General features: G+C 34.4%; 5 protein-coding genes across 5 annotated transcripts; 2 read left to right on the forward strand and 3 right to left on the reverse strand.

Moving 5' to 3' along the window:
* Positions 1 to 96: 96 nt before the first annotated feature.
* On the forward strand, positions 97 to 3313 carry LOC134832117 (L-2-hydroxyglutarate dehydrogenase, mitochondrial). The gene is made up of 4 exons (XM_063846017.1): positions 97 to 545; positions 722 to 1618; positions 2679 to 3005; positions 3172 to 3313. The coding sequence occupies exons 1-4, from the start codon at positions 433 to 435 to the stop codon at positions 3185 to 3187; spliced, it is 1353 nt and encodes a 450-aa protein (XP_063702087.1). The 5' UTR covers positions 97 to 432; the 3' UTR covers positions 3188 to 3313.
* On the reverse strand, positions 3059 to 4305 carry LOC134832121 (post-GPI attachment to proteins factor 2-like). Its single transcript, XM_063846020.1, has 3 exons — positions 3651 to 4305; positions 3382 to 3600; positions 3059 to 3310 (listed from the first exon to the last, which is right to left on the reverse strand). The coding sequence occupies exons 1-3, from the start codon at positions 4063 to 4065 to the stop codon at positions 3168 to 3170; spliced, it is 777 nt and encodes a 258-aa protein (XP_063702090.1). The 5' UTR covers positions 4066 to 4305; the 3' UTR covers positions 3059 to 3167.
* Positions 4306 to 4361: 56 nt separating this feature from the next.
* LOC134832116 (probable ATP-dependent RNA helicase DDX28) lies at positions 4362 to 6075 on the forward strand. Its single transcript, XM_063846016.1, has 2 exons — positions 4362 to 5264; positions 5322 to 6075. Exons 1-2 carry the CDS (start codon positions 4434 to 4436, stop codon positions 6033 to 6035), a joined length of 1545 nt encoding a protein of 514 aa, XP_063702086.1. The 5' UTR covers positions 4362 to 4433; the 3' UTR covers positions 6036 to 6075.
* On the reverse strand, positions 6066 to 7385 carry LOC134832120 (tubulin-specific chaperone C). The gene has a single exon (XM_063846019.1). The coding sequence runs from the start codon at positions 7168 to 7170 to the stop codon at positions 6181 to 6183; it is 990 nt and encodes a 329-aa protein (XP_063702089.1). The 5' UTR covers positions 7171 to 7385; the 3' UTR covers positions 6066 to 6180.
* A 2608-nt stretch (positions 7386 to 9993) lies between these two features.
* Positions 9994 to 12229, reverse strand: LOC134831690 (replication protein A 70 kDa DNA-binding subunit). Its single transcript, XM_063845488.1, has 5 exons — positions 12089 to 12229; positions 11542 to 12023; positions 10512 to 11478; positions 10382 to 10451; positions 9994 to 10321 (listed from the first exon to the last, which is right to left on the reverse strand). Exons 1-5 carry the CDS (start codon positions 12122 to 12124, stop codon positions 10086 to 10088), a joined length of 1791 nt encoding a protein of 596 aa, XP_063701558.1. The 5' UTR covers positions 12125 to 12229; the 3' UTR covers positions 9994 to 10085.
* Between the last annotated feature and the right edge of the window lie 976 nt (positions 12230 to 13205).

Genomic DNA, 13205 nt, shown 5'->3' on the forward strand with positions numbered 1-13205 from the left:
TATCAAAAGTGTCGCCTCTCCCAAAAAACTCTCACAGCTGACGAAATTGTAAACAGAGAGGAGACGACTCGTGCTCCGGGAAAGACAAAAATTAATCAAAATAGACGACAGTCCATTGTCACTCGTCATCGCATTTAAATCGGTCACCTTTCGAAACACATTTTTTGTTTATAATTGGCAATCAACGCACAAAAAACCACTTTATTTTATCATTCATTCAAAATTATTTCGAAATTTTTGGGCATTTCTAGTCGATTTTTAACGTTCGGACACTCGTAAAAGTGCTCGCAGCAATTTAATTATAGGAAATTTGTGATAAGAAAAAAGAAATCAAACGACAGTCAATAAAAAAAAGTCCACAAAAGGCATTTAAAAGTCATTTAAAAAATTTGTTTAGGGTAGAAGTGAGAACGGGAAAAAAAATTTTAAAAAATGTCTTTGTTGTTACGTAATTCGAGTGTTATCACAAGATTTGAAAATGCGTTGATAAAAGATACGGCACGGAGATTCTTCGCAAGTCGATCTTTGGGACATGATCGAGACAAGTAAGTGACATTTTTGTGCTAATTTTAGAGAATTATTTGATATTTTCATGAAAAAGAGCAAACAATAAAAGTTGTTTTGTTCTATTTTTGTGTTGTTTTCATTCATTTCTCAAAAATTGTGCGCGTTTTTGATATTTTTATGGGGTGATGACCTTTTTTCTCTCCTTTTTTTGCAGTAAATATGACTTGGTTGTCGTTGGCGGGGGAATTGTTGGCGTTGCATCCGCTCGCGAAATCATGATTCGTCATCCCAAACTTCGTGTTGCCATTTTGGAGAAGGAAAAATCGCTTGCCGTGCATCAAAGTGGTCATAACAGCGGCGTAATTCATGCTGGAATTTACTACAAACCGGGTTCCTTGAAGGCGAAACTTTGCGTCGAAGGATTACGAAGAAGTTACAAATACTTGGAGGAAAAGAAAATTCCCTACAAAAAAGTGGGAAAACTCATTGTCGCTACCAACGAACTCGAAGTCAAGCGTTTGAAGGATTTGGAAGAACGTGGAAAAGCAAATGAAGTTCCCGGCATGCAAGTCATCGATGGCGATCAAATTCAGGAAATCGAGCCATATTGCATTGGTTTGAAGGCGATTTGGTCTCCGGAAACGGGAATTGTTGATTGGGCGCAAGTTTGTCGCAGTTACGGAAAGGATTTCACAAATTCCGGCGGCGATATTCATTTGAACTTTGAGGCGCAGAAATTCGTTGAGACAGTTGGCGATGCTGATCATCCAGTGACGATTTTAGGGAATGATGATCAACGGGTGAGCACGAAGTATGTTTTGACATGCGGCGGATTGCAAGCAGATTTATTGGCAAAATTAACGGGATGTTCGCCGACACCGAAAATTGTTCCGTTCCGCGGTGAATATTTGTTGTTGAATCCTGAGAAGGCTCATATGGTCAAAGGCAACATTTATCCCGTGCCTGATCCGAGATTCCCCTTTTTGGGAGTGCATTTCACGCCACGCATGGATGGCTCGATTTGGTTGGGACCGAATGCCGTGTTTGCACTTCGTCGTGAGGGATATAAATGGACAGATATTAATCTTAAAGAGCTTTTTGAGTCAGTCACGTAAGTAAATTATTTTTAAAAATTAATTCAAATTATTTAAAATTGACACAAAATTAATTTTTTTTTTTGTTTTCAAAGAAATTTTGAACATTGAGAGTGAAGTATTTCGAGTATCAAGAATTAAAAAGTTAAAAAAAAATATTTTTTTAAAGATTTTGTACTTTAAATTTGAAAATTAAGAGGAACAAATATTTTTATTTAGAAAATTTGTAATTTTTTGCTTAAAAATGTGAAAAATTGAGAATTGAATAAATTTTCTTAAAGAAACTTTTATACTAATATTTATCGATATTTAAGTATTTTCTTAAATTTTTAATTGTTTTTTATTAAATTTAGATACTCGATATTTGATATCTCTCTTCTTCATTCAAAAATCATGGTCGAAAATATTTTCTGTAAAAAAACTAAAAGTTTTCGGCAATAACTCTTCAGTAAATTTTTTTTTTATCCGAAAAAAAATTTTCAGATTTCGAAAAAAAAATTTATTTTTGAAAATTGATCAAAAGATTTTAGTTTTTTTTTGACTTAAGGCCCTTCCAAATTTTTTTTCGATGTTTTTGTCCCAAAAGAATTTTTTTGAAAAAAAGTTTTGAAATACTTTTTCATACAAAATGACAAAATTTTAACAATTTTTGATCATTAATGAATATTTAGTTATATTTTTTAGGTATTTACATTAAGATTTAATAATTTAAAATTGATCTCAGAATATTTCAAGTTAAAAATTCAAAAAAAAAAATTCATAAAAAAAACTGTCAAAAAATTTTGAAAAAAAATTTTTTTGAAAATATTTTTAGAGAAGAAATTTCATGTCAAATTTCGTTTTTCAGTACAAAAATTCTTGAAAATCAAAATTATTTTAAAAAACTATTAAAAATTATGGAAAAAGGCCAAAAAACGGTAGATTTTTGAAAATTAACAAAAATTTTTGGCTTTTTTTGGGACAAAAACAAAGGAAAAAATTTGAAGCGGCCTAAATTATTTTCGACCCTGAAAAAACCTTTAAAAAATGTTTTGATAATTATTTTCCCTTTTTTAACGAAAAAAAAATCTCCCACAGTTACCCAGGTTTCCTTCGCTTGTCAGCCCGTTTCATCTTGCCCGGATTACAGGAAGCTGCCAAATCTCTCATCACGCCGTTACAGGTCGCAGATTTGCGAAAATATATCCCTGACATCATGGATTACGACGTAATGCCGGGACCATCAGGTGTGAGAGCTCAAGCTTTATCGCCCGAAGGTGAACTCGTCGACGATTTCGTGTTTGATCAAGGCAGTGGCGAGAGTCCCATCGCCAAACAAGTTTTGCATTGCCGTAACGCTCCATCGCCCGGTGCTACAAGTTCCTTAGCTATTGCACGAAACATCGCCGATCGAATTGATAAAGAGTAAGTATGATTTTTTTTCTTAAATTTCCCATATTGTCTAGTGGTAAGATACCAAGTTTGAGTTTTTTAACTCATAATTGTGCAAGTTTATTTTCCATAAAATATTTTTTTTAGTTAGAAAAATAAATAACAAAACTTAAAAATAAATTTTTTTGTCTACTTTTAGCTTCCGGTTGGAATAAAATGGAAACCATTGATCCAGTCGAACGCCAAACTAAGCATCGAAAAGTCCCAGTAAGCTGTCATGTGGAAACCCATGTTGGTGAATACGACAATGTACTCAAAAAATGCGAAAAAAGTGTAAACTGAAAAAAAAATTGTTCAATTTGTTGCATTCTGACAATAAATTTTGTTAAGTTAGTGTTGTAAAGCTTACTCATTGGCTCGCAATATTCATTGTGCCTGACGAAAAAGTAACCGGCAAGTGCGAAACACACTACATTTATGAGGAAGAGTCGTTGTTTGTACTTTAGAGACTTTTCTTCGATCTTATTGAGTTCAGGAATTTTCCTTCCATTCTTATTGAGGAAGTAACTGATCAACATGTAAACTTCGGATGCCGCAATAAATGTCACGAAACAATTTTTATGGATTTCTAAAAGTAAAATATTAAGAAAATTGCTTAAAAAATTAAAAATTTCTTACCATAACTGTCGATTGAGGTAAAAAGTGATAGTCCAAGTAGCGCAAAATTCTCCAAAATATTCAGAAAAACAGCGAGATACGCAAATCCCCGTCGATTCATGCGAATAATGTCTTCGTAGTGCTTCAAGTACATGCGCGCAATCAACAGGCGCGGCAAAAAATGAAGTACAATGCACAATTGCCACACAAACCGCTGCGGCTGATAATTCCCAATTGCCGCTGAAATGCTCGGTAACAAGTTAAAGACATGACAATGCGTGCCCGTGGATTGTTTAAAAAAGAACAAGACCGAATAAGCAACACAAAAAATGAAACCGAAGAAGGGCAACGACACAATTATCACAGAAAATCGCCCAAAGGAAATACTGAAAAGGGTCTGTGGACCGCCAAGACGCTGATATTGCGGCAGTTGCATCGTCGTGACGTGGAAAATTGACTAGTTTCAATTAAAAATTGTCTAATTAATTAATCTAAGGGACTCGCCCACTGCTGTTTCAGTACGATATCCGCTGGAAATGCATGATGATCACAAAATTACGATAATTTTCTTCGAGAAATGCCTTTTTTACTGATTTTTTAAGTGATATTTGTAAGTACTTTGACGGAAAATGAAGAAATTATTTAAATTTTTTCATGAATTCGAACTTTTTCGTCAAATGTAAACAATTGTCGTCGATGATTGTCGCCGTTTCTGAATGACAGCTCTTTGTTTACTGTCAATTTCATCACGTTGAACCCGTATTTTGCTTTTTTAGCATGTTTTTCATCAAAATTTAAGACAAAATGTTACAAAGAACTTACAGACAGTTGATTTCACGTCGATTTCTGAGCACCTCATCCATTGTCTTGTGCAATAAAAATGTCGTTCAACGCGAACCAATCATCACATGCAAACGCCCTGAATTCGATTTGTACTCTGACGATAAAATACCGGGCAACAAAAGTTTCAAATCCATCCCGTTAGCATCTGAAAAATGGACTCATCCGAAATCCGCGTCTGCAGGAGATTTTTTCATCATTCATCCGCACAAGCCACGAACGCCTTATGAAGACAGCAATTTTGAAAAATGGGGCGCAGAATTCAAGAAATTCGACTTTGACGAGATTCTTTTGGAGAATTTGGCGAACAACGAGTTGTCCCGATCGACATGGGTGCAAAATCAAGCAATTCCCTTAATTTTAAACAATCAACATGTTTTAATCGCTGCAGAAACGGGCTGTGGGAAAACTTTGGCGTACCTTTTGCCGTTGATACAGCGTTTAATAAAGACCAAAGAACGACTTGGCGAGCGACCTTTTAACTCTCCTTTGTTATTATTGCTGACACCGGGCCGAGAACTCGCGGAACAGATCGAAACTGTGGCACGAGAAATGACAAAAGGCACAGATTTGAAAGTCAAACTCATTTTAGGCGGACACACGAAGCAGTTAATGATGAATCCAACGTTTGAGGACATGGATATACTCATTGGATCGGTAGGAGGTATCAGTAAGTTGACAACTAGCAAGATTTTGCGGATGAATCATTGTCGTCATGTGGTTCTCGATGAAGCTGATACCCTATTGGACGATAGTTTTTTGAATAAAATGCAATGGTTCCTCAATAAATTTCCGGTAAGAGCTGAAATTTCATTAAAAAAACATTTTTTTCTTACAATTTTAATTTTTTAGTTCCACAAAAACCACTTACAAGACCTCAGTGACCAAATTATCGGATGTCAGTTGATTCTCGCCTCCGCTACGATGCCCCATAATACGAACGAAGTCCTCCAAAGTGTCATAAATCCCGAAACAATTGTCCGTGTCGTGTCGCCCAACTTGCATCGCTTGATGACACACGTCCCACAACGCTTTTTGCGCATCAGTAAAATGAATCGTTCGCCCCAACTGCTGTCCATTGTCAAATCTGACCTCAAATCCGGGCGTCCCGTGATGATTTTCGCCAACGAATCTGCCACAAGTGACTACATCAGCATTTTTCTCAACAACAACGGTATTAATTGCATCAATCTCCATGGGCAGATGCTCCAAAAGATCCGCGTTGGTCGATTTCAGCAATTCCAACAGGGCGAAGTGAACGTTATTTCAACGACAGATGTCGCAAGTCGCGGTTTAGACACTACTCGCGTCAAGCACGTCGTGAATTTCGATTTTCCCTTTTATATTTCGGACTATATTCATCGGTGCGGCAGAGTGGGACGCGTTGGGAGCGCCGAAAATTGTTACATAACGAATTTTGTGTCGAATGCGGCGACTATTAACTTGGTGAACAGGATTGAGCATGCCGCGAGAACGGGTCAAGAGTTGGAAAATGTAAATGCGAACATCAAAGGACAAATTCAGGAGAGGATAAAGAGACAAATTGAGAATATTTCGGCGAGATAGACGAAAAAAATAAAAAAAAAATAGATTTTTTTGCTAGAAACTCTGTCTTACTGAAGTATATTTTAGTGGATTGCATTAACTTAAAAGCTGATTATTTAGTGAGTTTTAGTACAAAAGCGATTTACGGCACAATTTTCAACGAATTTCAACTTTTCATGTGTTTTTCCTTCCATTCTGTCACATAGGAGTCCCAATCGACGACACGTTTTGCTTCTTCAATCACATTCCAATTCGGGGATTTTTGTTCGGCTGACAACCAATTAAAATCAGCAATGTCATTCCAGTTGTTTCGATCATGCGGCAACTTACTTTCGATCCAATCCTGCGAAATTCCGTCGTAATTCAAGGAATACGGTGCGACACGAATTTCTGACGAATCTTCGATTATTCCGCGCGACGTCACGTGCAAATAAATGTCACATTCGCGGGAACTATGAAGTCTTAGTTGCTGACACGCGATTTGAAATGTCGTGTTTTTACAATTTTCCACAAAAATTGAACGTGAAACGGGTCCCGAGATGATCAAACAATTTTGGATGTTTTTCAAGTGAAGTGAACCCGGATGTCCTTCGATGTCGAGGAGGCAAGCATCCAAATTAGCAACTGTTAGGTCTTTTTCATTCGCATCGGAGCCTTTGAACGAAATTATTTCGTTGGATTTGTCGTGCACGGAATAGTCGAAGAGTTTTTTGGTAGTTGCCGAGGCGTCGGTATCGTCAGCAGATGTTATTTGTGCGTCTTTTGCTACCACAAGAGTTTTATTACGGAATCCAAACTTCTTTTTAGGGATCAATTTGGACTTTCTTTCTTCTAGGAGAGCTGTGAGACCTTTTAGCGTCTCCTGACACTTTTGAACTTTGCGATCGTTGAGGAAAAAAGTCGATGAACTCAAGTAACGTTGCAATTCTTGAAGACTCGTACCGATTTTGGTGAAAGTTGAGGGGAGATTTGTGTCACCTTGTTCCAGATTATTTAGATTATTTTGAATTTCGCGAACTTTTTCGTTGAAGGTCACTTCGAAATACTCAATTCCTTCACTTTTGGACGCATCACGATTCCGGATTTCCTGTTTTTCTTCTAATTTTGCTTTGCGGTCTTTGTCTCGCTGTTCCAATCGTGCTTCAATTTTCTCCATTTTTCTTACTTGTCCGTTTTATCGATGCCCGCTGCCTGTCGCAATCGCAGCACAATTAAATGCTTTTGTCGTTCTGCCTCACTGAGATGTTCCAGAGACGTCGTTTCTGTTATTGCCTTAATTTTCGAGGGTTTCGGTTCAGTTATCTTCATTAAAACGTAGCCCACTGACATAGGAGCAACTATCCACACTACAACTTGCGCTAATCGACTAGACATTAATTCGGATTTTTAATTAAGCCGCTCTTTGACCAGTATTCCAAGTCAATTTCGCGTCCCTTGTAATTGGAATTGATAATTTCGCCGCTTTTGTAGTAGTAATCCAAGGCCTTCGGGTACGTTTGGTACAATTGCAAGCGGAAATCTGCGGGAAAAAAATTGAATTTCACAACAAAAATTATATAACCTTCAATGTGATGTTGTCGTCACACATCCGACATGAATGCATGACAGACAAAATACCTACCACGGTCCGAGTTGCACTTGTGATAGAAATAATAACAGCCCGCGAAACCCACCAACTCGAAGAAGATAAAACCTTTGATTCCTCGTTGAAGTAATCTCTTGAACGCACTTTCAGGTTCCTTTTTTAACATATTCCGAGAAAATTATTTTTTTGAAGAAGAATATTTGGTCGAACATCTGGATCGAAGATTTTTTTTAGAAGTTTGGAGAAAATGTCAAAGTTAGGCGACAGCGACTTGAACGACATCGAAAGTCATTTGAATTAATGAGTCGTTGTGAAAAGTTTTAGGCAACAGAATACCTGAATACCTTCATTTTAATTAAATGGGTTGAAACTTGAATGGGTTGAAAACGATTTTTGCTCCTCATATGATAAAATCGTACTTTTTTTATTTCATCAAAAATCGATCAGATATCAGTGAAAATCAACTTTAGAATGAATATTTATTCAATTTTAGCTTTGAAATCCATCAAAAATTGACTTGAGGAAAAAAGTACGATTTTTGCTCCTCATATGATAAAATCGTACTTTTTTTATTTCATCAAAAATCGATCAGATATCAGTGAAAATCAACTTTAGAATGAATATTTATTCAATTTTAGCTTTGAAATCCATCAAAAATTGACTTGAGGAAAAAAGTACGATTTTTGCTCCTCATATGATAAAATCGTACTTTTTTTATTTCATCAAAAATCGATCAGATATCAGTGAAAATCAACTTTAGAATGAATATTTATTCAATTTTAGCTTTGAAATCCATCAAAAATTGACTTGAGGAAAAAAGTACGATTTTTGCTCCTCATATGATAAAATCGTACTTTTTTTTATTTCTTCAAAAATCAAGGAGATTTTGATGGAAATCATCTTTAGAATGAATATTTATTCAATTTTAGAAATCATCTTTTGAAATCCATCAAAAATTTTTTTTATTTCTTCAAAAATCAAGAAGATTTTGATGGAAATCATCTTTAGAATGAATATTTATTTAATTTTAGCTATGAAACCCATCAAAAGTTTTTTAGATCTTGACTTGAAAAATTTCATGACCGTTTTTATTTTTTTTTCGAAAAACGGTCAAGGAAAAAAATTTTTTTTTATTTCTTCAAAAATCAAGAAGATTTTGATGGAAATCATCTTTAGAATGAATATTTATTCAATTTTAGCTTTGAAATCGATCAAAAGTTTGTTAAAACTTGACTTGAAAAATTTCATGACCGTTTTTCTTCTTTTTCGAAAAAACGGTCATGAATTTTTTTTTTATTTCTTGAAAAATCAAGGAGGTTTTGTTGGAAATCATCTTTAGAATGAATATTTATTCAATTTTAGCTTTGAAATCGATCAAAAATAGGTTGAAAATTGACTCGAAAAATTTATCACCATTCATATGTCAAAATGGTGATAAGTTATCACCATTCGTATGTCAAAATGGTGATAAATTTTTTTCATCAAGAATCGATGAGATTTGAATTAAAATCATCTTTAGAATGAATATTTATTCAATTTTAGGGTGTCCCAAAACCGTTTTCTGTTTCGCGTTACATGCTTGAATAAAAATCCATGGGGAATGGGGGATATAGAAATTTTATATAGATTTTCGTTTTTAGTACTATTTAGTATGGAAAAATAATAAAATTGTTCAATTTTGAGTTATTTTCTGTGATATTGTTATAAAATTAGCTTTTTGACTTAATTTTTCCTTTCCAAAACTATTTTGAAAAATTTTTCTTAAAAAAATAATCTAATCTAAAAAAGTTTTCAAAATGGCTTTGACACAGTTTTTGATTTAGTTTTGCTCTTGATTTAGTTTTCAAAAAAAATTATGTCAAAGGAATTTTTTTTTTTCAGTTTCTATTTATGGGAGGTTTTGAGTTGCAAAATTATTAAAAATGATAAATTAGAGCCCCTCTGATAAATTTTTATCCATTTGGAGCAAAATTTGACAAAAATGGCTTTGACAGTTTTTGATCGTTATTTTTTGTAAAAAATTAATTCTTGATTTCTTAATCGAAATAACCTCTTAAATAGTGCAAAATGTCAAACTTGTTGAAAAACAGCTAAAATATCGCTAAAAAAGCTAGAAAAACTTGATTTTTTAAGTCATTTTGTATGAAAAAGTATTTCAAAATCTATTTAAAATTTTTATATCCCCCATGGTGATTTTTGATAAAAATGATGGGGGAGGAGACAAGAAAAAGAAAACGGTCTTGGAACACCCTTAGCTTTGAAATCGATCAAAAATGGGTTGACAAGGCATAAAAATGCAAGAAAATTGTGGTATTTGAATATTGGGCTTTCGTGAGAAATTTTAGTCAACAGAAAACTTGAACCTTTTTTTTCTTTTGAAAAATTAAATTTTTTAGCATACAAAATTTAGTACAATTTATTGATTAATAAATCTTAAGAGCATAAAAAAAAAGTATTTTCACGACGATGGACTAAATAATTTAAGATTACTTGACCATTTTTCCAATGCCGGTCATTTCCTGCAACTGCGTAATCAAATAGTTGTTGTACTCTTTGTAGTTAACGGGATTTGCTGCCACAACTGTCAACTTATTACGGGAAGAATCGCCATAAGTTTCAACCTTTGATCGCATCTTGAAGATAAACGATTTGAAATTGACACTTTCCAAAATAGAAGTGTCACCACTGTCGATGGCTTCACCAACTTCTTGAGAGGCTTTGTCTAAAAATTTATAAAATATGATAAAATTTTGTCAGAAAATCGAAAAAAAAAATTACTAACTCAACATATTTTCACCAGTTTCGGTGAATACTGTGACAAATCTGTTGGAAGACCAATCGCCAACGAGCATCTAAAGAAGAAATTTGTTAAAAAAAAAATAAAAAAAAGCTAACAAAAGACAAAAATTTACATTGAAAAGCAATCGATACTGGAAATTGGAGTACTCGGCATTACATTTCTCGCATCTGTACGAACCGTTTTCCAAATCAACGAGTTTTTTGTTGCACTCGGCTGTAGGACATGCTTTGTAAACGGCGTTATTTGGTCGAATGTTGTGAACCATAGCTTTGCATTGAAAGTAATCGGGCTTTTCGCCGCTTCCCAAGTTATTTTCCTTGACTTCGTGGAAGGACATCCATTGTGTCGACATATTTCCGCCAACGGAGGTCTTTGCGGAAACACTATCGGCGATATTTTCGGCTTGTCCGCTTGCGAACCATTCACGAAGCTTTGTAGCTTCTTCGTTTTTGGGATCCAAAATCATCAATCCGTTTCCGCCAAGTCCGATGGTTTTGCCGCCCCCGAATTCAGAGACGCGAGCTGATTTCACGAGAATTACCGGTTGCGAATACATGTCAAAGTTCTCCGCTTGTTCGCCCCAAAGCACGAGTTGGATGCTGGAGTTGCTCATGTCAACGAGAGTCAATTCGCGTTTCTGTAATTCTTTTCCGCTGCTTTTGGATTGGAATTTGGCGAGTTCCGTGGCACTTTTGACGACTGCAATGACATCCAAATTCGAGTTTGGCTCCATGTTGGCGATGGATTTGATGGGAACGAAATTGTACTCGATTGATGGGATTGCGGAGTCATCTTCCTCGCAAAGTTTGACTTGCGTGTCGTGTGTGAAGGTCATTTCGTAGTCATTTTTGAGATTGGAATACTGCTTATTGGCGGTTTTGAGTTGACACTTGCTGATGTAGTAAACTTTGCCGATTTCGATCATTTCGTAGAACTTGTCGACCTCGTTCGTGAAGGCAGTGGCGCGAATTTCGCCAGTTTCGTCTTTCAAATCCATGCTGAACAGCTTTCCCTCGCCTTTGGCGTTGCTCCATGTGCGAATGTTGCTCTTTGATGTCACACGAGCTTTGATAACCCATCTATTAAAACGCAAAAAATCAATTTAAAAATTTAAAAAAAATAATTTCGAACAATTTTCTTACTTGTTCTGATACGGACTAAGACTATTGATGGGATGACAATGTCCATCTCCGATCGGCATGTCCATTTGTGGCTTCGAAACATTTGCTTTTGGTTTTGGGGCAGCAGTTGTACTCGCAGCTGTGTTTCCCGCCGGAGCTGCAACTTGATCTACAGACACGGGATCCCCAATTTTCTTGCCAACTTGGTCGCCGCTGTTCATAATTGTGATATCCAAAAGTACCAAAACCTTCTTTTGACGATCGCCAGAGCCAACGTGCGACGTCGTGTACTTATCCACACGGAAAATCGTGTAATCCGTCAAGAGATTATTCGTGAACATATGATTCAATTGTGTGGCGAGCATCGTGAAGCTATGTTGATATTTTCCATCGGAAACAAGGAGACGGAAACGTTCTTCGGCATCTGCTGTTTGCGGGGGAATACGTTTCGCGCCCAAAACTTGCAAAACGGGGTATTTGACGTCGGTTCCGTTGTAGATTTGCTACGCAAAAGACAAAGGACGACATTAAATTGAGAGAAATTTCATTTAAATCGGAAGAATCTTACCAAAATGGAACCTTCGGACAATTGAGAGATCGGCATTTTTTCAAATTTTGTGTTTTTTCCAGCAAAATACAATTATTTAAGAGATTTTTTAATAAATTACGAGGACTGTGATGAAATTCGACTTGTTTTCCCGGTTAAAATGGAGTCGTCTGTTCAAATTGTGATTGGGATCGATTTTTTCTTTTGAATTGCTATTGGGGTGAATGTCGCCAATGGAATTTTGAAAATTTTACAATGGCATAACCGTTATTTTAATTTATATAAGTTGATCTAATTCGAATAAAAGTAAAATTTGGATGATTTTTCAACAAAATAGTCTGTGAGAAAATTTGAAAGATATTTAAACTTGAAAAATCATTATTTAAAGATTTGAAAAAAAATCAAATTTTTATTTTTGTATGATTAAAAATTTTTGAGGTTATGTTTTTAAAAGATCTTTAAGAAAAAAATAAAAATCTGGCGAAATTTTGTACGAAATTGCAATTAAAAAAGTTAAAATTTTTAATGATTTTATTGACAAAATAATTTGTGAGAAAATTTTAAAGATATTTTAACTTGAAAAATCATTATTTATAGATTTGAAAAGAAATCAAATTTTTTATTTTTGTATGGATAAAAAAATTTGAGGTTATGTTTAAAAAAGATCTTTGAGAAAAACATAAAAACCGGGAAAAATTTTGTACAAAATTGCATTAATAGTTAAAAACTTTGATGATTTTTTTAACAAAATAGTTTGTGAGAAGTTTTGAAAGATATTTCATCCTGATAAAGTAATATTTTATAACTAAAAAAAAACAATTTTTATTTTAGTATAATATAAAATTTTGAGGTTATGTTTTCGAAAGCTCTTTAACAAAAACATCAAATAATGACGAAATTTAACAAGAAAATTCATTAAGAGTTAAAAATTGAGCCAACTATTAAAAAAAACTTCATTTTTAATTCAAGAATTTATTTCATAATAATTTTTTTAATCAACTTTTATCAACCTTTTTTTTTGATTAAATTATTCTATTTAAGATTTAAATTACATATTTAATAATTATTATTTTTACACATCAATAAATTTAAACTTACAATATTCTTAAAATATCTAAGCTAACTTTCTTTTCATATT

Source organism: Culicoides brevitarsis, chromosome 2, assembly GCF_036172545.1.
Source record: "Culicoides brevitarsis isolate CSIRO-B50_1 chromosome 2, AGI_CSIRO_Cbre_v1, whole genome shotgun sequence".
In the NCBI taxonomy this organism is placed as follows: Eukaryota; Metazoa; Arthropoda; class Insecta; order Diptera; family Ceratopogonidae; genus Culicoides; species Culicoides brevitarsis.

Bases quoted from the DNA above. Each gene is read 5' to 3' on its own strand.
- LOC134832121 (XM_063846020.1), bottom strand. From the start codon at position 4,065: ATGCAACTGCCGCAATATCAGCGTCTTGGCGGTCCACAGACCCTTTTC. The intron at 3,601-3,650 runs GTAAGAAATTTT...TTTTACTTTTAG, and splicing joins TACCTCAATCGACAGTTATG to AAATCCATAAAAATTGTTTC. The intron at 3,311-3,381 runs GTAAGCTTTACA...TTTTTTTTTCAG, and splicing joins TGAATATTGCGAGCCAATGA to TTTACACTTTTTTCGCATTT.
- LOC134832116 (XM_063846016.1), top strand. From the start codon at position 4,434: ATGTTACAAAGAACTTACAGACAGTTGATTTCACGTCGATTTCTGAGC. The intron at 5,265-5,321 runs GTAAGAGCTGAA...TTAATTTTTTAG, and splicing joins GGTTCCTCAATAAATTTCCG to TTCCACAAAAACCACTTACA.
- LOC134832120 (XM_063846019.1), bottom strand. From the start codon at position 7,170: ATGGAGAAAATTGAAGCACGATTGGAACAGCGAGACAAAGACCGCAAA.
- LOC134832117 (XM_063846017.1), top strand. From the start codon at position 433: ATGTCTTTGTTGTTACGTAATTCGAGTGTTATCACAAGATTTGAAAAT. The intron at 546-721 runs GTAAGTGACATT...CTTTTTTTGCAG, and splicing joins TTGGGACATGATCGAGACAA to TAAATATGACTTGGTTGTCG. The intron at 1,619-2,678 runs GTAAGTAAATTA...AATCTCCCACAG, and splicing joins GAGCTTTTTGAGTCAGTCAC to TTACCCAGGTTTCCTTCGCT.
- LOC134831690 (XM_063845488.1), bottom strand. From the start codon at position 12,124: ATGCCGATCTCTCAATTGTCCGAAGGTTCCATTTTG. The intron at 10,452-10,511 runs GTAAATTTTTGT...TTTCTTCTTTAG, and splicing joins AGTATCGATTGCTTTTCAAT to ATGCTCGTTGGCGATTGGTC. The intron at 10,322-10,381 runs GTTAGTAATTTT...ATAAATTTTTAG, and splicing joins AACTGGTGAAAATATGTTGA to ACAAAGCCTCTCAAGAAGTT.